Source organism: Diadema setosum, chromosome 4, assembly GCF_964275005.1.
Source record: "Diadema setosum chromosome 4, eeDiaSeto1, whole genome shotgun sequence".
Classification (NCBI taxonomy): domain Eukaryota; kingdom Metazoa; phylum Echinodermata; class Echinoidea; order Diadematoida; family Diadematidae; genus Diadema; species Diadema setosum.
The window spans coordinates 43150943-43175460 of NC_092688.1; the positions used below are offsets into that span (position 1 = coordinate 43150943).

At 39.6% G+C, this 24518-nt stretch overlaps 1 protein-coding gene across 1 annotated transcript; it reads left to right on the forward strand.

Moving 5' to 3' along the window:
• Window positions 1–131: 131 nt before the first annotated feature.
• Window positions 132–22006, forward strand: LOC140227300 (phosphorylase b kinase gamma catalytic chain, skeletal muscle/heart isoform-like). Its single transcript, XM_072307722.1, has 10 exons — window positions 132–548; window positions 1305–1492; window positions 8618–8672; window positions 9142–9207; window positions 9994–10066; window positions 12375–12465; window positions 12956–13079; window positions 18750–18873; window positions 20184–20309; window positions 21124–22006. Exons 1-10 carry the CDS (start codon window positions 445–447, stop codon window positions 21430–21432), a joined length of 1260 nt encoding a protein of 419 aa, XP_072163823.1. The 5' UTR covers window positions 132–444; the 3' UTR covers window positions 21433–22006.
• Window positions 22007–24518: the final 2512 nt, after the last annotated feature.

The following is a 24518-nucleotide window of genomic DNA, read 5'->3' on the forward strand; positions in this document are numbered from 1 at the left end:
CTGGGAACATTCTCAAGGCGTGTGGAAGAGCTCAAGTACAATGTCAGCTCTGATAAGCTGCTGTCATTGCCATGGAATGATTACGGATTCCAATCTTCTGTTAACTATGGAAATACCTGGTTAGGTTTAGGATTTTTCACGCACAAACTTTTGCAGACAAGATATTTAGTCTCCCTGTGTTGAGTCACAGTAGTTTGCTCTTGACATAGTTGATGAAAATCATAGCCATCCAATCATTGGTCCTTTATGTCTGAAATTATCATGAGGGATTGAAATTGACATCCATAATCATCAAAGGAACTACAGTTTGCTGATGTGTGCTGTGAAGATCGTGATATCGGCAAAACATCAATCTTTATCAGTGGAGAATTAGTTGTCAAGTTCTAGTGACTGCAAACGACCACAGGGTCGACACCGCTCCCATCAGGGTTTGCCGACGGAACAATGACAGTGGAAGGAAGTGCTGATCCGCAGGATGAAACAGACTTTGGCATTGAGTACGATGATGCATTCTCAAGCAAGTACATAGCCAAGCATGTCCTGGGAAGGTAAGAAAAAAAAAACCCCAATGTTACATCCTAATTTCTGAGTATATCTCTGTAAGTGTTATCTGTGTCATTGTTCAAAACCTTCATCCAGTCTTGTATATAAAGTGCACTCCCATTAGAACAAGCATGGTTACAACGATGTAAAAATTAATGTCCCAAAATGATTATCTACACTGTAGCAGTATACAAGTATATCTTAACTGTTTGGCTCTATCAAAATTTTGATATACAGCATGAGACAGGAAAACTGCCGGTCCTGAGGACTTTGTTATGATGAGAGTTGACCTGTACACTATTTTTTCCTCTCCCTGTTTAAACCGTCTTTACCTTCTCCCTAACTCTCTTTCTTTTGTCTGTCTGTATTCATCAATCCCAAAATCTCATACTTTTTGTGTTGGACTTCACTCCTTTGTTTCCTACTTCTGTTTATTTCTCTTTCCTGCTTGGTATTGGCTGCTGTCAGTCAAGGTATTTGCCTTCAAGAAAAGTAATACCTGTAGTGCAGACCGGTGGTCACAGCAGATTTTGCTCTTGTACATCAAATTTTCTGATTCCTTTTCACAACCCGGACATCTGTATTTGTAAAGCGTACTGGTTTATGATCAAAAGCATACTGTGTAGACAGCCTGGAATGATATTGAACGTGCCATTCAATCACAGTAAACCAAATATGCCAATGCAAATGTAGGAGTGTGTTCACTATTATAAAAAGATATTGTATCAAAGTTTATCTGGATAATTATATTTGCTCTTTAGGGGAGTCAGCAGTACGGTGCGCTTGTGCGCTGATCGCCAGACGCACGAAGAGTACGCTGTCAAAATTATTGACATCACCAACCAGTACCATGGCGACGATAATCGAGCGAAAGCGATCAAGGAGGAATACCGCAATGAGGTGATGATTATCAACACGCTGTCAGAGGGTGACGGACATCCAAACATCAGTGAGACACTTTTCTTCTTTCATTTGAATTCAGCATTTTTTTTTTGATAGGAGATCACATAAAGCAGCCTGTAGAGATTCCCAGATTTTGAAGAAAAATGAAATTGAAAGTTGTTCTTTTGTGTTGTTTCACATATTATTCACCTGAGTCCTATTCTGTTGTGTGTGTGTGTGTGTGTGTCTTTGAGAAAGCATTATTTCTGCAAGAAAGGTAGTACCTCCTGGGTAGAACAAAACTGTAAATTGTGTTAAAAACAAAAAAACAAAAACAAGGTGTGATCTTTCTGTTTATACAGCGACATCCGCTGATATTATGATCTGCTTTGATTTGAACAAGGAGGTTCAAGAGATGGAGTAACAACAGTGTTATTCCCTTTGATCCCATGTTTGATGTTTGACGCGTGATACGTGACTAATGCTATTTACACACACAACCGACCGTATTCTATGTGTACTTCCTGTTTTCTCGACTTGAATTACAGCTTTAATATGATTTGAAATTTCTCCATTCTTAAGAAATTGCTGTTAAAGGGGAAGGCTAGTAACTGATCGGTGGGAATCAGTGGAAATGCTGGGAGATGATTGTTCCAATCCTTATGGGATTCATTCAAGAGTTCATTGTATATCTATTGTTGTGTGAAAATGATTTGCTTCAGAACGGTCTCATATTCAAGTAATGTGCAGATTAATGCTCCGTCACTGACCAGGGACGCTAACCTGGAAGCATTAAACTGCACATTACTTGAATATGAGACCATTATGAAGCAAATCATTTTCACACAACAATAGATATACAATGAACTCTTGAATGAATCCCATAAGGATTGGAACAATCATCTCCCAGCATTTCCACTGATTCCCACTGATCAATTACTAGCCTTCCCCTTTAATACGACTATTGGTTGTTGCTGCGAAGCTGCCATGTGTTGTTCGCACGACAATAAATGAAAAAAATCTGCAGAAATAGGACCCTTACTGGCATGCGAGACGTGACGTGGCCGCGTGGGTGAAGTTTGCGGGTGACTCCACAGCGCAGTACGTGCACACGCGACTTACTAGTAGTAGTAGTAGCACTAGGTAGTAGGCCTAGTGCCTACGTACATTGTACGTACTGTACTTACTTGGAAGAAGTTGCTTCGGAGACAGGATAAGTTCGAGATCACTGTTCGTTCCCGATTTTGTTCACGACATTTCGACAGAGAACAAATAAAAAAAAAGATGGGCATTCTATGACGATATCCAGGTGGGTGAATATTTTCCAGCATATTTTTAGCGTATGCAGAGATGACTGATCTGTGATGCGCACATCGATCGCATGATCAAGCAGTACGCTGTACCGGTATGTGTTAGCTTATGTGCTGCGTGCAGTGGTGCATGCTAATGCAAGGCCGGCCGCCGGCGGGGACTCGGACTACAGTGTATGAGTATGACAGGCCTGGCCGCCACTCGCTGGCTTGGGCGGTACAGCCGCCTACTGTACTAGTATCCTTGGTCGGCGCGGCGCTATATACATATAAATGAATAAAGAACTCCACTTGAAGATTATACCATATAAATTTCATTTGTCGGAAAGTGATCGGAAAGATGATAAAATCGACTTTTCATTGATCAGTAAGGGTGCAGTTCAAATATTTTCACGACATAAGGCTCAGATTTACACTTATTGACATAATCCTTGACAGGAGTTACTTTCTTTTTCATTTGCCCTATCATTAGCTGAAATTTAATTTCCTTTCATTAAAAGGCAAACAAAATATAGCCGACATTATGTTAGCGTTCCAAATGAATCGTGTCTTTGCTCGGGAAGACGGCGGCATCGAACCCTGATCATCAAAGTCACAAATGCACCTGTGGAATTCTTTTGTACGTCAAAAGAAAACTGACAGCTGTTCGAATGTTTACAGCCAGCTTACAGCCAGTTGGAACTCCATTTCTCAAACCTCCTTGATTTGAATGTCAATAAATAAAGATTATTGAAAAATGTGTGTGTGTGTGTGTGTGTGTGTTTGTGTGTGTGTAACAAGTGCTGTGTTTGTGATGTGTGTGGTATAGTATGATATTAATCCTTTGTAAGTCAGTGACATTGTAGTTGTGGTTGAGTATCTACCCTCACAATTTTATGTGTCAGATTTCTCTGCCAGGGTATCTTGTAAACCAAGTTGTGACCTACATTTTACATATTAGTGTCTCTGCCCCTTGTACATTTTAGCATTGAATATTCAGAAATGACCACTAAGTTTAGAAAATGCTGATCACAAAATCTAGAAACAGGCTCGTGAAGATGTTAGCAAGTTTAAGTTGCAGTGATTGTAGTCACTTCAGCATGAATTTTGATAGTCACGACTGATGGGTCGTTACTTGGTTGCTGCCAATGCAAAAGCAATTATTGCAACTTGCAAGACTTGGGAATATCTTCCCAGAGGACCCAGGAAAGTCAAAATCACCATGTGTTTGCTGTCGTGTGTCATTTTGCATTTGAGAGCACACATCGTAAATTCCTCATTTTATTTTACTTTTTCTTTTAAAAATGAAGCGATGCTGCTGTCAGCGGCATTTCAGGGCTCTTGGGACAATTGAGTAATTTTAACACATGGAAATGTGATTTCCCCTAGGCTGAGATACACTGTATGTTATCACTGAGCTTCTGAGAATTTCATGTTGTCATAGACAGCAGAGCTCAGAAAATTGATTTTCATGGGTGAATAGTGAGAATGTAATCGGGAAAGTTTCTCTGTTGCTTTTATTGTTTAAAAGTGGATATTAGCAGTAGCTAGGTGGAGGAAAGAGATCAGCAAAGGAGTGCTGGAAAAAGAAGAAAAAGAAAAGGAAGGGAAAGAGAGGGAGAGATAATGCAGTCATAAAAGTTAATATAATGAAGGCAATTATGGCTGGAGAGGGAAGAGAAAAATGACAGAAAACATGGGCTAGAGGATGGCAGCTTTATGGCTTGTATACATCAAAGTTTGGATGTCAGTTGTAGAAATAACATTCATGTGAAGTAATGTTAAAATACTGCACCTTATCTTAGACCCTGTTTACAGTGCGAGGCTCGGCCGTGGCCGAGCCTTGGCCAAGCCCAGCCCCGCTTCAGTGTAAACGCGCAAAAGGCCAAATGCAAGGCCAAAATTGGCCTCGCATTTGGCCTCGCTCTGGAGGTGGTCTCGGCCGCGGCCGAGCCGCGGCCAAGCTGCGGCCAAGCCCGGCCTCTTCTTGGTGTAAACGCAAACTGGGCCAAGTGCGCGGCCAATTTTAGTCTGGTTTCCAGACCCTCTGCCCGTTATATTTCGCTATTCACGATATTAACCCCCTCAACGTGGAAAACTAGTATAGTTGAAAGTGGTTTTGCCTTGCAAAGGATTTTTCCTTCGGCAAAGGCCTTTGCCCAAATGGCGACTTCGTCGCCACGGAATCCAGTTTGCAAAGGGTCTGAAAACCAGGCTATACCAAATTGCGTTTGTTTACAAGCAGAGCGCCACTACGACAAAATATTGAAAGGTTTGAATTAAAAGCGCGGCCGAGCCCAGCAGTGTAAACGGACAAAATTAGCGAGGCTCGGCCGCGCAATTGAGGCTAGGCTCGGCCGCGGCCGAGCCCGGCCCCGCACTGTAAACGGGGTCTTACTCGGCCATGGCCCAGAGTTATCTGTTCTTCCAGTGAGCAGTCAGCCTGAGGAGCAGGGCCGCACACATTGTAGGCTCAAAATTTGTCGTAGCCTGATCGTGTAGTATTTGAAACTGAAATTCTCTGCAAGAAGAGAATTTCAAGCTAGACATGGGAAAGAGGAAGGCATTTTTGTAACACTGTATGTCACACACACATTGTAACACCCAGGTACAGGCCCATTTAGAAACACAAGCCGGGCGCTGTATTATATTGCACTTCACTTTTGTACGGCGACATTCATCGCTGCACGCAAACAACTGCACACTGACCGTAGGACCAACTGTAGGCTCTAAATCATGTCATGTGACCCTGAGGTACACACAGTACACATCAGCCGTATGTTGCCTGCTCACTGGTTACATTCATGTTGACAATACCAGATAGAGCTGCCAATTTTTGATCAAAGAGCTGTAAAGAGGAAGGCATAACAAGGAAACAAAATGACCAGGAGTGAGGGGAGGGGATGAGCAAAGGGGATCGAGTTACACCTTCCACTGGAATCATTGTAGTTTACTGTCATAAGTGCTATCCAGTACAATACACATTGAAGAAGAAGGAGAAGGCACTCCTGACGTGTTATTACCTAATAGGGCAACTACACGTAATTTGTGTTTCTGATACACGATAGCTGAAGGTGATTGATTGGACAATCAGTAGAATGAATCAGTGCTCATGAAGTAGGATCACTCTCAGTTGCCACAGCAGGTTAAATCTCTGCAAGTGGAATACGATGAATCCTTGTGGAGTATTGAGCATATAAGCCAGTTCGGAGTTCCACTCTGCGCATGAGCAGAAAAAAGGTCATTCGGACCAACAGGCACGTTGGTTTTTAAAGTCACTTGGATAAGCGTCTGTGATGTATTATTATGTATAATGATTATTCATGTAACCTTATAAATGCTGCTTGCCAGCACATCCACCTGACAGCAAAAGTGGTATTTGGCAATATCGATAGAAAGAGGTTGTTCTTACATTCAATGTAAGATAATGAAATGGATGCTTTCCCAAGTGTTAATTGACGGATCATTCTGGTCATCTGGTCTATGCGAGTTCATTCTTTGTTTAAGCAGGATTGACGAATACTATAAATGTGCAAATCGTTACGTAAAGCTTATGCATTATGTCGCTCTGAAAACGAGTGAAGAGCCCCGTAACCGACTGAGAAAAAAGAAAGGTCATTTGGACCAATGTGCCCATGAGCTAACTCCGAACTGGCTTATACAACTGCATGTCTCGCCTCTGTCCCCTGTGTATACATCACATGAATAAACACATGAGATAACAGACTTCTATTTGAGTATATTCCTTCCTTGAAATGTGAAGGGTTGCTGCTCTGGGGTTACTGTCAGTTACGTGACATTGATTAAAATAAATGCAAGATGTTACATGTATTTTTGGCCATCTCTCTTTCTGCAGTGGTACTTGCAGAGCACTGAATCCTATTGGAGGTTTGGAGAAAAATGTCCCTCTTTTCTAGGTGATTCGTGGGATCCCTGCAGTGTGGAATGCCCTATGACCTGTTGATCTTTTATGAATGTATGCAGTGATTTTTCCTTACACCTTCAAATTTCTCACTGTTCATCATTTACTTGGAGCGCTATGGGAGTAATGTCATGATATGACATCACTTTACTTAAATAACCTGTGAGTCAATTATCTCCCTGTTGAATGTTATGGTATGATGCTGCAGGGCCCTGGGTTTAAGCAAATAGTAGTGTCTGGTATATTGAGCGTAAAGAGTACCATCGTAAATGGTGCCAGGTTTTTATCTTAAAAATAGTGACATTATATCATATGCATAGTGATCATGATATGGTGGGGAAAAGAAACAGCATATTGGAGCATTCTGTGACAATTTATATACAAGCAGTGAGTGTGTAAAAGTGATGTTTTTCTTTCTAAGCCAAATTCAAACATAGTATCCATAGGGAAATATGATATTTTAGCCCTGCTTTTTAAAAACCAGAAAGTACAGTGTATCAAAACCAGTCTCAAGTGGAAGGAAGAGGAAAAGCAAAACAAGGTAGAACTGCAAGAAAAACGGGGAAGAGAAGAGAAAATCATATTCCAGATTTACAGTGATTTACATTCAGCATTACAACATGAACCAACCCATGGTTTAATTAAGTCTTGTGTTAACCCTAGCAACCAAAGAAATATTAACGTGTGATATCTTCCTTGTAGTAAAAAGTGCTGGCATGTTATTATGTCATACAAACTTACTTTCTGCCCCCTTTCAAAAACGAGGTCAGCGCTTGTGTAGGGTTGCATTGTTTGCATTTTCCCATCCCCAGGAATAATCCCTCTGTATTTGTTCATTGGTCAATAATCTCAGAAGTGGGTGTGTGGAGGGCGGGTTCTCTTGTTTATAGGTCATGGGGAGGTCAGCACTGTTTGAAGAGTCCAGGAGGGCTTGCATAACAGCCAGTCCCAAGTTATGTAAGGACGGAACTCTGGCTGGAAAATCACGTGGCTGCCAACATGGTTTCTAGGCGGTCAGATCCCCTGTCCACATCATCAGCCTTGCCCCCCTCACTACAGTGTACATTCTGTTATTGTATGTATACCCACAGTCTAGACATTAAAGCAATGGGGCCAGGGGAGTGCATGTAGATGCCAGTGTGGACTCTTAAAACAGTGATGAAGGGTAATGTTCCAGTTAGTTTGGACTAAGACTGATGTTGGAAGAAGTTGTTCCCTTGGTATAGGAGCTTCATTCTTTTACTCCATCATAAGGAAAAGACTGTAATCAAAAAGGACAGAATGTCGCTGGATTCCCTGTTTTCTCTGTACTTCTGAGCAAGAAGTGAGCCATGATCTCATCAAGAATTCGAATCTGAAGATCCCTGATTATAAAAGGATTGGTCCCATTTCTTGGTGATCAAGGATCCAGTTTTAGTGTGCCAATATGCCAGAGACTCACTGTTGCCATGGCGATTTCATCCAGTGGGAGCAAGTGCCAAAGCCAAAGCCAAAGTCAAAGACATCTCATCTGTGCCATAGGGGAAGAGCAGGGAGGAAGACATTGGGTACGGAATTGTGCTTTTGTTCAGTGAGCATTGCCTCTGGACATTCAATAGATGCAATGCAATACTCAATAGGGCCAAGACGGGAGATAAGAATGGGTGTGTGTATAGATGTACAATATGTATGTGTGTACCGATATGTGTTTGTAGGTGCATGTGGTAAGAGAGAGAAAAATAGATATGATGGCAGGAGAGGATTTGAGTCACTTCCTCACCTGGACATTTGGGAATATGGAGTTATTAGAAGTGGTGAAAGTGCTGAACAGGAAAGTTGATGTTGTTATGGATACAGTGTGTTAGAGGTATTCCTGACACACTGGCATTATGTTCTGTGGTGCAGTTTAAATTTGTGGATGTGTGCAACTTCATGTACCAGGTATATTTTACTCATGATACTCATGCTGCATGATTTCCCTTTTGTTCTCTTTCCCCGACAGTCAAGCTGATCGATTTCATCGAATCTCCCACCTATTTCTTCCTCGTCTTTGAATTGTAAGTATTTTGACAGACTCATCACTTATTTTATGGTAGCGGGGTATGTCATTTCCAAGTCGGGCATTTCGAAATCGACATATTGATTTTGTGCTTCCTCAAGGTATTTTTTTTTTCAGAAAGGTAAAGATATTTAGCTCTTGATCTTTCCCTCTGACTTTTATAATTCTTTATATTTTGTCTGGTAACTTTAGAAAAGCCTGCTTGGCATCTCGATGATACTTGGTTTACCAGATAGTAGGTAAGCCTGCATGACCATATCAAGCTGAATCTGTGAGCATGTGAAATCAAAAGGTTCCAGTATTGTTGCAGTAGATGTATATAGGGTGTACACAACTCATTTTGACATCAGGCTGTTTGCTCTGCTCATTTGTTTTCTGGTGTCCATGTCATCGTTTGTTAACTTGCTTTCTTATTGTGTATATAGTATTTTGCTTCACAGAGACCATTCATTTTTCTCCTCCCCCAGATGTCCCTCAGGGGAACTTTTTGACTACCTCACTGATGTAGTCACATTATCAGAGAAGAAAACAAGGTGAGGCAGGTCTTCATTTTCATTTTTGTCATTTCCTCTTCCTTTTCCTTCTTTTTCTATTTCTCTTGTTTTCATTCTTCAGTAGTAATAGTAATAGTAGTAGGAGTAGTAGTAGCAGTAGTAGTAGCAGTAGCAGTAGCAGTAGCAGTAGCAGTAGTAGTAGCAGTAGTAGTAGCAGTAGTAGTAGTAGTAGCAGTAGCAGTAGCAGTAGTAGTAGTATCATTTTAATCATCATCATTGTAATTATGATATTTATGACGATTTTGCTGCTGACGATAATGATTTCTTATGGCCAATCATATTTTCTCATTAAAGCCTTCTCCCCCCCCCCCCACAGACACATTGTATTAGCTGCATATCATTACAAAAACAGCACACAGAATTTGCAACTTTGAGCAAGTGACCTGAACATAGACTATTCACTGTTTCTCATTGGGAAAAAAAAAAGGAAGAAAAAGATACTTATTGATCATGTTAGTGAAATAAAGCTTCATCATGTCACAATTCCTTGACAATACAGCTTGGATATTTGTAGGCATTGATGCATATATCTCAGATGTTCAGTGGATTCATTGTAAGCATCATTTTTCAAATGTATGTATTTAAATTTCTTTTCTATGTTACCAGATATTTACCTTCTAAAGACAAACTCGGATTTCTTGAGGCAGAGAGTGTGTTGGTTGACCACACTACTTTTTTTCCAGCAAAGTCTTAGAATCGTGAAGTTGATGAATGGCTAATCTGCACATATACTTCCATATTTGCATTCTTGTTTTTCTCTTTCAGGGCAATAATGCGGAGTGTGATCAGCGCAGTTGCATACATTCACAGCAATAACATTGTACATAGAGACTTAAAGGTAAATATTTGCTTTTTATATGCTGTTTTTTATACACGTGAAAGTTGTACGTATTTTCTAGATTTCTTTCCTCACCTACCATGTGTAGATGTATGCTGCTTTGTGTCTCAGAAGTCTAGTCTTACCTTTGTAATTGCAAGTAACAATGATAGTGTCTTGTTATATTTTGGTGAAAAATTTATCCTCTCAAGATTGGTTGAAAGAGCTTCTTGTGATTGTAAATATCTTCAGCTAAGTCAGAATGTTTACATGTTTGACACTCCATGGCATACAATTTGCAAAATGATGTCACTCCTATGACGACATTTTGCAAACGTTATTTGCAAAATGATGTCACAGAGCAATTCTGACATTGTGCGCTGTTTCATACCATCACTCTGTGAAATGTAACTATTTCTAACAAAACAATTGTGACATCACAAAGCAATTCTGACATTGAATACATCTTTAAACCGTCACCCTGTGAATGTAACAATTTCTCACAAACCAATTCTGACATTGTGCACTGCTTGGTATGGTCATTGTAGGATTCCATGTCAACATCACATCCATGACGCAACTTCTCGCCTCACATTTTCCCGTTCTTTTGTTTAGATTTTTGATCCAGACTATAAAGCAATTAATATACTCTGCCTGATTCCAAGTTTCTGGTTAAAAACTGTAGGCCTCGGTGCCTCCAAAAGTACTGCTAGTATTAGCTTCGCGGCTGTGCCTCCTCAGTGAATAGTGCTATTTTGGAGTCACCTCTGCCCATAGTTTTTCAGTAATAGAACACTCTCTCAAGACAAAATATATTTGTGTAATATCTTGGCTGTCTCTATCAGCATCACTAGGTATAGAGTAGTCGCAAAGTGTAATAGAAGTTTGAAGCTTATGTACATCTTGGGCCAAAGCCAGAATCAAAGTGTAAAATCCCAAGACAACTTGTCTAAGATCAAGGCACCTGTATATTTTTGGCATTTGGGGATCTTAGACTAGTTGTCTAGGGTTATTGTTTGCATTTACACATTAATTGCATAGTCCGATAACTTTCTGTACAAACTTTGAAGTTCAGTGTCGCCTTTTCAACTCGCAGACGCACGTATGTACGTAAGCAGCTGGGTGCAGACAGGCAATGGCACAGTCCAATCAGCAGCGTGGCAGCATGTGTTGTCATGAGGACGCAGCGTAGCAGCAGCGACTCAAGAGAGCCAGCGCGCCAGGCGCAGCTGGCCGGGCACCCTCGAAATTGCAAGGCACGATACTGCTGTGTGGAGAGAGCTTTGCATACTTTCCATTCCACTTTTTTTAAAAAGTCATTTCTCATACCTCTTTAGGTACAGCCTCTCCCTTTTAATGTCACTCTATTATTTCCCTTGTACATTTCGAAGTAAAGTAGTTCTTTCACATTGTTGTTTATACCTTTATATCAGGCTGTTAAAAGTTTTTACATAAATTTTTCTCAGGAAGTGTTAATGTAAAAAGATATTGGGGTTGTAATGGTACAATACGATACAATATTAATGCACCTGATAGGCATCCTTATGATGATTGTTGTCTATCTTTTCTATCTTTTTGGTCAAAACTTCACCAAACACTTGGGTATGTGCAGTCAACGGTGTATAAAAGCAATGTGCGTTTATGCATGCTTCACCTTGCTTGCTTTACGTGCATTCATATAATGTGTAACATACTATAAAAGTGGACATTTTCGTGATGTTGAAATTTTTGCGCATTTCGCGCAACCAGAAACTAGCACAAAAATAAAAGCACGCAAATATTTTTGCTTGCCGTATGTTCCTGTGCATGTTATCATGATTCCGCGAAATTAAGAACACGCGAAACTCTACTTACCCGGCCAAGCGCGAAAAATTAGTCGCGCGAAAATATCCACTTTTACAGTATGTACTGTAGACACACGCAAGGATATGACTTGCTGCAATTGCATCCCGGCGTCGGAATGTCTCACATTTGTGCTGTAAGCGTGTAAGGAAGTGAGGTGATAGCGATAGAAAGTATTTGATATAAATGTTTGCACACACTGTGCGAGCAAAGGAAATGTACACACGCCAAAGGACTAAGTACAGCTACTGCTGTATTTTGTGAAATGCCTACTAATGCAGCATGCATGGTCACGCGCGGCTATACAAAACTAGTATTTCTCAGTTATGAAAGCTTTTTGTGACGAGCAACAACTTTCTCTAGGGTACATTCTAGGTAATGGCAACCAACATCCTGAATGGCAAACACATATGATACAGGATGAGCCGTTGTTGTATCAAAACTTCAAAAATGCATATTTTCTTTCAATTTTTCTTCATCTCTGCAGCCTGAAAACATTCTCCTAGACAGCGACATGCGAATCAAGATCTCAGACTTTGGCATGGCAGCTGAACTCTCCGGGGGCGTGCTCCTACGAGGTGACTGATTTAGATAATTGCAACTGATGGACAAATTGCCCTCTATTAATTCATGTCATCAGTAATTTCCCTTCATTACTTAATCTTTTTATGATCCAGCCATACACTACTGAAGGGAAATTTGTTTTGTCAGGAATATTGTTCTCTGTGTGGTGTCTCTTGCTTGGCTGTGCGGCTATTAAGTCTATAGTTTTGTTTGGTATGATTTTTTGCAAATTCATCCGTTAATGTATGCACATTATGGTGCAAAAATATACTGATCAAACTAAAGATCATGATATCAAAATTCCCAGAGGAAAGTCAAAGACCAAGCTTCACAATCGCAAGCAACAAAAGTCAAGACACCTCATTTATTTGATCACTTCTTTTTTTGTGTGCAATATTGCCCCCAATATTCATCCAAGTCGTCTCTGAGACTTTCATGAATTATTGTCTTGCAAAAGGATCTGGATTTATTTCTTTTTTTTTTTTCCTTACTTAAAACTTTCAGAGCTTTGTGGCACGCCGGGATACATGGCACCCGAGATGCTGAAGTGCAGCATGGGATTGGAGAACATCACCAGCTACGGTCAGAAGATTGACCTCTGGGCCTGTGGGGTCATTATGTTCACACTGTGAGTTTGCACAACTTGCTTGAAATTGTCAAATTCATGAGTGTGGGACATTTCCAAGTCTGTCATTGTTGTGTGTCCTTATTTTGTATTTAATGGAATGCTAGACAGACAGACAGACTGATAAATGGATGTATTGTCTGTCCAGCAAGCTTTTCACTATTAAACAGGCCTGTCATTCAATTGACTGACTGTTACTGTGATACAGACTCTTTTACTGACCTGATGACTAACTCTAGGACTGACCAACATATACTTTCTGCCAACCCACTGACTAAAAGACTCATGATTGACTTCATACTGATTCTTATTGACTGAATGACGAACACGTCTTCTGACCCACTCCTTGACTGGAGACACTCTATAACCAATGATTAAATTGACATCTAAACTTTCTGCCTGACTATGAGTGACTTAGTCAATGACTAACCAAAAAGTCATTGACTACTCTACAGACTCCTTCATTCAAGTGACTGACTGAGAGTCGGACTAACGAAAAGACTGACTTACAAATGGACAGACACATGAGTTGTGGGATTGTGAACTTTATGCTGTCACCTTGATTAAGGGGTACTACTTGTTTGATAGAAATGTGTTTGTGTGGTGTGTTTAAATGTTTGTGTGTGTCTGTGTGTGCATGGTGTATATGCATAAGATATTCAAAGAAGAGTACCTTAGATATATACTTGCAGTTGTACAGATGATGCTGTACCTATTCATAACAAAAATGTTGTATACACAGAACAATGTTGCTTTTAAATGAATCATTGACTTCTGTTAGCAAATTTTTGAGCATGTATGTTGTCAGTGTATGTCTTCAAAATTGACTGAAATGTGAGATAGCACAAAAGTTACAGACGGAAGTTCATCAACCTCCTGCTAAGTCCCAACTTAGACTGGTATGACACCTTGTTAGAATGCAACCATTACGAGCAATTGAAATGAATGTGGATTTAAGGATGTTAAAAGTAATCTTGGCAACTCTCTGTATTTGACATAGAATAGTGCAGATACTATATTTCATGTGTGAGTAGAATCTTATGACTGAAGTCTAATCAGTTATGGCAGAATCTTGTGTAGCTTTTAATATGGGGATTAGATTGTGTCAAATACGTGCCGTCTCAAGGAAGGTCAAGGAAGCGTGAAGCAAAGGTATTGCTTCTGTTAACAGTGCTGCCTAGCAACAAATGGAAACAGTCTGGTAACGTCACAGCCAACTAGAGGAAGGATATGTCGTAAACCATGTCTCTGTGATGAGCTTTGTCCTGCTAGCTTGCTATTTTGGTCACACGAGCCAGAAAACCACAAAACAGGAACACTGTTGCTATCTTACTCAGGGTTCACTTCATGAAATTCCTAATTTAATGATTTGTCTGTGCATGCTATTAGTAATTCTTGCACAGCGTGTGTCAGTACAAGATATTTGTGGTAATGACTCCCAACACCTTTTGTCAAATCATGTTCAGGGTTGAGATAGTCCATTGATGATTTATATCCAAATTAATTCATCATGCTGTATACTACACTGATGACTGTGTTTTATGTACATAGAGGAATTGGTGGAAGTATTGCAGAATGTTGGTCAGGTTGCAGTCATCTACAATTACTTATGAACTTTTGTCAGGAGAAAGTAAGAAATAGATAGAAGAAATAGAAGAAATGATTATTATGAATGTGCAGGAAGTTCATTGAAAGTTATTGATAACCAGTCTCTTTTATTTGGAAGAAATTACTGCATGATGCTAGGGTTTGAGTGAAATAGACGCAGAAACATCTCAACATATGAATCTCACATTAGGCAAGTTAAATACAAAGTACTGCAAACACTGTGGTTGACCCTGTGTACGCTAATTTGCCCAGAAACCCCATGGGGTTGTACACACTGTCTAAATGTCCCTGGCACAGAGAGGGTTACAGCACTGTTGTTGCATAGAATTTTTGGCTAAGATAGATTTCAACTACAGTTGAACCTCTCGTATCCGGACAAGTCGGGACCGGGGCTCATCCGGATAAGGGATTTGGCCGGATACGGGAGACTCAATGCTTTATACATGTACATTTATACATACACATGTACTGATGTAGCCCATTGTAGTACCACATGTAGTAATGTGTATACTGCAACCTTTTCATTGTTACACTCAGTAACAGACCCCAAAATAGAGGTTCGTGTTTGCAAGAATGAAATCATTTTTATGCCTCCGCCACGAAGTGGTGCCGGAGGCATTATGTTTTCGGGTTGTCCGTCCGTCCGTCCGTCCGTCCTTCCGTCCGTCCGTCCGTCCGTCCTTCCGTCCGTCCGTCCGTCCTTCCGTCCGTCCGTCCGTCCTTCCGTCCGTCCGTAATGAATTTTGTGGACAAGGTAACTATCAAAACCTGTTGAGGTATCCTAATGAAACTTGGCATGTATGTGTATTAGGGGGTGAAGTTGTGCCTATCAACTTTTGGGTGCACATGCTCAAGGTCAAAGGTCAAAAGGTCAAGGTCAAATACATCAAATTTCACTATTTCCACCATATCTATTGAATGCCTGAAGATATTTTCTTGAAACTTAGTGTATACATGTATTACCCAATTAAGATTCTCTGGTGAAAGTTTGCGTCATGAGGTCAAAGGTCAAAGGTCAAAAGGTCAGGGTCAAATACATGAAATTTCCTTATTTTCGCCATATCTATTGAATGCCTGAAGATATTTTCTTGAAACTTAGTGTATACATGTATTACCCAATCAAGATTCTCTGGTGAAAGTTTGGGTCATGAGGTCAAAGGTCAAAGGTCAAAAGGTCAAGTAAAAATATCAAAACTTCTTTTTTTTTCTCCGTGCCTTGGAAAATTGTTCAAGGTATCTTCATGGAACATAGTATATACATGTACTGACTGGAAGTGATTATCTAGAGAATGTAGGGTTCATGGGGTCAAAGGTCAGGGGTCAAAGGTCAAGTGCAACACTTCAAAATTTTACTATTTCCCTCATATTTATGCAATGCCAGCAGGGTTATTATTTTTTTACACTTGGTGTATGCATGTGTAACCTAATAGAAATTCTCTGGAAAGTTTTTTTTTTCTTCTTTTTTTGCCTCAAAGGTCAAAAGGTCAAAGATCAAGTGAAAGTGCTGAACTAACTTTTTCCTCCATATCTCGAAGTGGCTCAAGTTATCTTGAAACTTAGTACATATTATGCATGTTCTACCTGAAAGTGATTATCTTATGAATTTTAGGGTCAAGGGCCAGATGAAAATGGTAACAATTTACTATTCAATTCAGAAATTGCACTTTTTCTCCACACCTGTACCTTGAAAATTACTCAATGCCTAAATGTATGAATGTGTCAAAGTCAAGTTAAAGTCCTTAAATCCCTAGATACATGCTCTCCTATTCATCCAATTAAACCTAGGTCAAGGAAGGTGAACATTCAACACATTTGTGACAAACTTGTCATTTCAATATTTTGCCAATTTTGTGAAAATGTAATCACACATTGTCCACATGTACTATCTAGACCTATTGGGAAAATCATGCATTATGGCGGAGGCATACCAGTCGCCAAAGCGACATTTCTAGTCTTTTATAAATTCTTGGGATGATTTACCTAAATGATTATTAAGAAATGTATCAAGTATATGTAATTCATGTGTGTTTGTGTAGGAGTTCTCAAGGAGTTGGGAATCCCCCTTTCCTCCCGTAATTATTAAAAAAAGATTTAAAAAAAATCACGGCGAGATTGCGTCCGGATAATAGAGAGATCCGGATAAAGGGAGGCCGGATAATAGAGGTTCAACTGTACATTGTAAAATAAACTATTCATGAAGGAAATAATGGGTCTTTCAGAGTGTAGATATTGAGAATGTGACATTGGGAATGAACTGCCAATGATCATTCACTCCAACATGCCACAAAAGTCACAAATGTCTCACGCTGGGAAGGGAAGTTGGACACCATGACTGGTTTCCTGATTGCGATGCGTGACTTGGAAGCAAAATTCTGGTCGTCGTGTTCCTCTGTCCTGTGCCAACCAGCTGAATATATAAACAACAAGAGAAATCCAGTTTATCACATTGGGTCATCATTCACCAGGCAGCCAGATAAGATTCAACATTTCTGTCCTACAGACGTGTTTTATGTGAATGTTGTGAAACTCGTCGTATTTGGAAGCAACAAATTTGAGCAGGCCAGGACATCAAAGCATCTCATTTGCAAATATAAATTTTGACCATTGTGCCTTGGATTTTTTTCTTGGATTATAGATGAACCAGAAAGGTATTCTATTGGTAGATATTGGATTTTTATGCTAGTGCATTGTAATTTGGCTACTATCCTGGCAGTTTTTGATACTTTGTTGCACATACTGGCAATCTATTCTTGTATAGATGAAGTGAATCCACAGTACCAGAGTTATGTGCTAGGGCATAAATGGAGGAGAGGGGAGAGGATATTGTTTAAAATGGTATGGGGTGCTGCAGGAAGGCTGAAAGATCACAAGTGAACTCTGGGACCAATGCCTCTTGGAGATTGCTTTCATCAGCTCAGTCTACTTTGTTGGCCTTATTTTGCAGAGATTTATTCTTTAGTTGGTGTGTATGTGTGTGTTTGTGTGTGCCTCTTTAAGTGTTGAATTCACTGACCTCATTGACTTTATGATTGCCGGTCTTCATTTGAATGTGCACTTTGTACCATTGATGCCCAGTTGGAAATGCATGAGAGGACATTTCTGGTTCAAGTCAGTGTTAGAAGATTAGCATGTGTGAACCATATATGTGAATATGTTTTAGATGAATCTGCCTCTCTAAAGTCACTAGCATGCAATACAACTGATATGTGAAATAGTCCATATATGCAATATTCAGTCCATTAGTGTCCACTTTAAATGGATGAGAAGATTCTTCTAAGTAAAAGTACACCGGCCCTTGATAAAAACTGAAACAACTAAACTGTACAAAGTGTCCTCCAAATTTTCTTTGATGTTCGGTCACCGTGTCCTGTCTGGCAAGACATTGTGATGAGTGGGTGGTATATATACATTGCATGAAAGTGACTTCTAATTCCTGTTCTGTTACAGTTTTGCACGTGGTCCTCACGGGATGTGAAGTCCAACAATGCTGCATGGCAATTAAAATAATTACTTTAAGCTTGATTGGCCATGATTGAACCACAGAACACCAGAACAAAAAGATTCTCAAAGGACATCAAAAGGAGTTCTCTGACCCTTGATGTATTTTTCAATCTCTACCCTGGATTTGTCTGAAACTCTTATACGTGTTGAAGCGATCTACTTTGAATGTTTGTCTGTGCTCTGTTGTAGTCAGAGTTTGATTTTGTACTGGTAACATATTCCTTTCTTCCTGCCACTACATTCGTAATGAAGGTCCTTAAGGAATGGTATCCTGTTATGTGTCTATTAGATATGTGTATTTTGACTTTTTTAGAATGTTTAATGCTAACAGTGCCATTTGAATTTGAATTTAGATGAGTTTGATAGTGAAATTGAGTTTAGCTTACTAAGTATATGAGTTTGATGGTGAACTTGAATTCAGATTCAGATTTAGAAATGCCTTTGATTTCATATTGAGATTTAGAAGTGAATTTGAAATTGAATGTAAACGTGAATTTGGCTGTAAATGTGATTATGAAATTGAATGAATCGATATGACTTTGATTATGAATTCCTATTCCACAGACTTGTCGGCAGGCCTCCGTTCTGGCATCGGAAGAAGATGCTGATGCTGAGGGCAATTATGGAGGGACGATACCGCTTCGGCAGTCCTGAGTGGGACGACATCACTGACATGCCCAAGGATCTTGTGAGTTCGCCTTTTGATATGTATCAGTTTACCCAACTGTTATATATCATTTTGCTTTCTTCTGTCAAGCTCAATCTAGTCAGATCCTGCTTCCATTTACTTTGTAATACTTGTCTGAATATTACTCAAGCTATATGTTGAGTGGTTGGCATTGACATAATAACAAATTTGATCGTTTTGCAAAAAGAATATATATGGACACCCTAATTTTGTGATTCTCTGTCACTATATTTACTCTCATGTTTGCTGCAACAAAAGTTGATTTTGATGATTATAACTGACTTGGATACATACAGAAGGGCACAATCAAGTTTTGGAGAAGACGCTGGCATACCATTGTATATCAGAGAGTGACAAGTACTTAAGATATATCAGAGTATTTTCCCTAAGGAAAGTGGACCTTTTAAGCTCCTCAAATGACACCACCATTTTTTTTTTTTTTTTAGGTCAATTTGTTATTCCTTTTTTTTTTTGAGAAATTGCATGATTTTTGCATGCATCATAGAAATGAATAATATGCAGTCATTTAAATGTTTATTCATGAAAGGGACATAGAATACAATTCACTAAAGGCATCTGTGCAGTGTAGAAAGGGGTTGCTGTATTTCTGCCCATTAACTTTTATACTAGAAATGTTCATAGCATGAAACTTTGTGAATCGGTGCGGACTGCCTTTTTCATGGCATGAAACTTTGGAAGATCACCAGTGACATTCAATGCATTGTATAGACAAACTCTTTAGAGAATCTTGGCTTGCGAAATTCACACAAGTTTCATGCACATGAAAATTTCTGGTTGTACAGTATAGAGAATGGCATTCAACAACCTCACGGCAGGCAGTGTAATTGAGTTGAAACGTCAGTTTTGTCAGACGATTGTTTTGTTGTAATGTGTCTGGACTCAGATTATGCCAGGGATTACTTTGCAGTAATATCATCTTTTTGCAGATTTTGTCCCCAGGGGATCATTTTCTTTTGCTCTAATGCTAACTTGACTCAGATTTTCTTCAGAGGATTCGCATTGCTGAAATGTTATCTTGACTCAGGCTCTGTCACGGGTTTGTTTTGGTATAATGACACACGGTCCAAATCTTTTCACACACACACACACACACACACACACACACACACACACACACACACAAAACTATCACACACACATAAGTCTTTGTCAGGGGATTGTTTTGGTGTAATGATGCACGGTCCAAACCTTTTCATACACACACACACACACACACACACACATATTGCACTGTTGTTATGTCACAGGTATATAAGTTCACATCCCTCTCTTTGCCTCATTCTGTGTAGATATCAAAGTTACTGGTAGTAGACCCAAAGTTGAGGCTGACGGCCAAGGAGGCATTGGAACATCCCTTCTTTCAGCAGTCTGAGGTGCCTGCAGCTTCGACATTCAATGCCAGGAGAAAATTTAAGGTTTGTTTCAAATCTGCACTCATTTCATCAAAAATAGAGTTTTTCTTAAAACCAACAATTTATGTAGATATGTACAATGGTATATGTGTGTGTATGTGCCAAGTAATTTCATATACAGAGCGACCAAATTGTTTGTTTTTTAGTATTTTGTTGTTTTTTGTTATCAAAGAGAAATTATGCTTCTTCAATGTAAGCTATGATTTTTTTCCTTGAAAGTGCATTCAAGTCACATGCAGCAGAGCTGCTCATTGAGATACATGTAACACAAGTTAACTGCCTGATTGCTTTTTTAAACCTTCCTGATTTTGATGTGTGAATGTTGGCATCCTTGATTGTAGTCTCACCTATTCTTTTTTTTTTCTCTCTCTCTCTTTATTTTTTAATGCAACCAAAAAGCAAACAAACAAAACAAACAACATAAACAATGTACAAATGACCAGCCTAATTGTCTCATTTATTCTTAGTCGAGTGTTTACCCACTCCTGCAGCTTATTGAGATATTAGCCTTGAGAAGTGCTGCAAACATGATTTGTAATACTGAACTATCAAGGGATCTAACTACCATTGTGAATTCTCTAAAAGTAAAGTTAGTATTAAATATGTGTATATTTTTTTACCCTTAACTATGTGAGAAGTGATTATCCAGCATGTCAGTCGTACCACCGGGGTTGTTTACATCACCTCATTCCTGAATTTACTTTGCAGTTTTGCCAGTATTGTCTCATTACCAGTCTCCACCAAATGTGGATGACTTGCCTCTAACCCTTGCCAACATTCTGAACCATATGTCTGTTTCATGACCTGTTGTATGCAGGCTGCAGGCTTGGTAGTTTACGGGGTTTGCCGGATGCGACGCCACAGTGGTCATCGTCCAGTCTCGCCCAGGACAATCCAGGAGAACCCCTACGCCATCAAGGCCATCCGCAAGGCGCTGGACGGCTGTGCCTTCGACATCTACCGGCATTGGGTCAAGAAGGGGCAGGGGCAGGACCGGGCCGCCCTCTTCGCCACCAGCCCCAAGATGGACATCAAGAACACCCTCGGTAACAGCTCGGGCCCGTCCAGCCGGCAGGAGACACCCACCATGAGCCCGTCATCGTCCTGGAACCCCAACGTCACATGACGACGGGATTGACGTCCTTAATCTCTTTCACATAATTTAGTCCACCAGCATTGCAGCTTTGCGAACACGGTCCGCTGTCCTGCACTGTGTAGTTCTCCGTCAGTGGTGCTGGTGTTTAGATAGGATGTATAGGCCTTGTGAGGTCAGCGTTAATGGAGCACACGTATCCGCTCCCCCTTGCTGTTGCTTAGCAGTAACGTACATAAGGAGAAATCGTCAGAATTTTCAGCTCACGCTGTCGTACGGGTTGTAGTTCAGGACATCTGGAGCGTATGCCACATCACTTGGTCAGTTTGTTGTGATGTATTCATATTCTTACACAGGGAGTAATTATGCTATTATCACTGATGTGACCTTTATCAAGTTTGGGTAATGCTGTGGCAAAAAAAAAAAAAGAAAAGAAGAAAGATGTGTTTTATCAAACTTGCGTGCAGTATCAAATATTTATGATAGGAATGTGCATTCGCTTAACTTACAGGATTCCACACGAACCAGATTCTTACATAAAACAATAAAAAAGGAAAATGAGAGAAAAAGAGGATCTTCATGTGTGTGAATAAAGATATGAAGCTCGCTGTGCAGAGTTGCAAAATTGAACCTCATGGTGCTAGTGAATTGGCGCACATGTCAAGCATTTTTCCTTGCAGTTTGGGGATTATTCAGTTAATATATGTAGGATGTCACTTTTATTCAGATACCACTGTCCCCTGGTGTGCCAAATTATTTTCCCATTTTGGCGTTCCAAGTTGGAGATTATGGGGATGTGGAGATCTTAATTCTTATTTCTTGGCTGTTATTTCTAATGGCCTTTAATCCATAAGGTAAAGCTGGCTAATAATCTTCTTTTAATCCAATTAAGTTTGATTTCATGCACACAGACCTTGTGCCCCCGTGGGAGCATTTGAATTCTGACATATCTCCATGTATTCTCTATAGGTATATCTATTTTTTGAATTTCAGTGCATTGATTGGTACTACATTTAAAGGATATAATCTCATGCATCTTTACCAATAAGTTTTAGGTCTCTATTCTTGGGAAGTTAGGCAGGCAGGCTTAATACAAACTGGAAAATAAAAATTACCATAAACACATTTGAATTGTATACCTTAAGATGTAAATTATGCGCTCTATATATGTTGGTAATTCAGAGTTGGTTATTTTGCAGTGCAATAATTAAATGGAAGGTACATTTTGCTGATTATTTTTTCTTTCATTTCATGAAACGTAAAATGCCCTTTATTCTTTTGTGTTCTTAGTAGGAGATTCACCTGTTCATGAAAAAATATTTGAATCTGATATAAATGGTTTGTTTATGATTCTTCAACAGTTTAATAAGAATTTGAAGGGTATTTACATGTATAGTATTTATCAACTATTTGATTTTCTGCAAGCATGCTGATTTTCCACAATTTAAGTAGTACTTTTCATACTTCCAAGCCCTCTGTGAGTCTGCGTTCACACGCATACGTTATCGAAACTCACTTGATGTTCAGTCTAGGTTACTGACTTCTCAAGTTTGCTCTGTGAAGAATGTCCGCCTGTGTGAGTCCGCCAGGTAGAGGAGCCTTGATTAACATTTTTGCAGCTTTGTCTAATGTCAGCTCTCACTTACATATATTATATGGGTTAGAAACCGCCTGCCTGTGGTGGGCTAAACATCATGCAACAGTAGAATAGTTTGTTGTGTTTACCCATGGGCAACATGTCCTCTATTGTTCTCTGATGGAAGAACATTTTTGGGGAGGGGGTAGACAAGATGGCAAAGAGTGCAAAAAATGTAGTGATATTTCTCGTGCAATCAGCAAAATTAGTTCTCACATTCTATGCAGCCCATAAAAAGAAACGAAACAAAAGGACAGACAACTAATGATTTACAGAAATGTATTTTTAAAAAAGTTCTGCATAATAATAGCTCACGACTTTTAGGTGCCTGGAGACAATGTTTACTACAAGTTAAAAGTTTGATTTCATAGTACTTTGAATAGCCCATATCATATAGCAGATAGTGACTTGCATTGCCAGTACTTAGTATTCAGCAAAATGTGTCATACTCACAAAATTGAAATGCTGTATTTGGAAAGATTTGAGCCTCTGATTAACATTGCAAGTGCTGCAGAGCGAATAGTCTGTATGTTCCCTCCCTTCACCAGGCACCATAATTTATGCACATTGTTCATGGAGGCATACAACCAGGCTCTTAGATAACCTGCATACAAGGGAGCCCTCCCTTTTACATTTCTCGCCGGTTTGTTTTTGTCTACAAACTGGCTGTAGAACACTTCTGTCATGACTAGATACTCTATAACTAGAAATGCTAGCGTGCATTTTAATTTTGCTAGAGTCGAGATTCGTGAAATTGAAATGCATGCAAAATTTCTTGTCTACACTGTATGCATTGAATGCCAGTGGCAGTTCGCAAAAATTTCATGCCGCGAAAAAGGCTGTTGGCTCCAATTCCAAAATTTTCATGCCATGAAAATATCTTGCTTCACAGTAGTCTTTTTTACAAGACTCAGTGAATCTCAGTCACATAAGCTGCATTTTAAATTCTAAATCTTAGATCCACGCTCATATCTTTTATTCTTCTATCTACAGAAAGTTTATAAATTTTGCTTGGACTCAGGTATTCAAGAGTAATGCTAGGTTGATGTAACCCTCAGAGCAGCTGTTTGATTAACATGCAAGCACAAAACAAAAAGTTGCAGTTGTTTTCTTAGAGTAGATTGGATCTTTAGGAGACAGTGTTGCTTGTGATGTCCGCGTCTTTCGTTACATCATAAAATAATGGCATAGGTTGTCAGTGGTACATCTGATCAAAGGACTGATTGCCCAAATTGAAGGGGGGGGGGGGGGGGGGATGCACCTCGCACATCAAAGTGATAAAAGAAGAAGTAGGGAGGAAGCAAATGTGGGTTGATATAATGTATATTTATGCCTCGGATGACTGAGGAAGGGCAGTAATTCTATACGAGTAACTGAAGCTTAATGCACAATCAGTTCAAAGCTTAACAAATGTCATGAATTTGAATTAACAAATGTTTGCCAAAAAGATATATAGTCAAATAGAACTGAGTAAGAGCAATAT

What these genes read in the sequence shown, in the direction of transcription:
- LOC140227300 (XM_072307722.1), top strand. Translation starts at nt 445, where the DNA reads ATGACAGTGGAAGGAAGTGCTGATCCGCAGGATGAAACAGACTTTGGC. An exon ending in GCCAAGCATGTCCTGGGAAG is followed by an intron (nt 549 to 1,304) that starts GTAAGAAAAAAA and finishes TTTGCTCTTTAG; the next exon opens with GGGAGTCAGCAGTACGGTGC. An exon ending in TTCTTCCTCGTCTTTGAATT is followed by an intron (nt 8,673 to 9,141) that starts GTAAGTATTTTG and finishes CTCCTCCCCCAG; the next exon opens with ATGTCCCTCAGGGGAACTTT.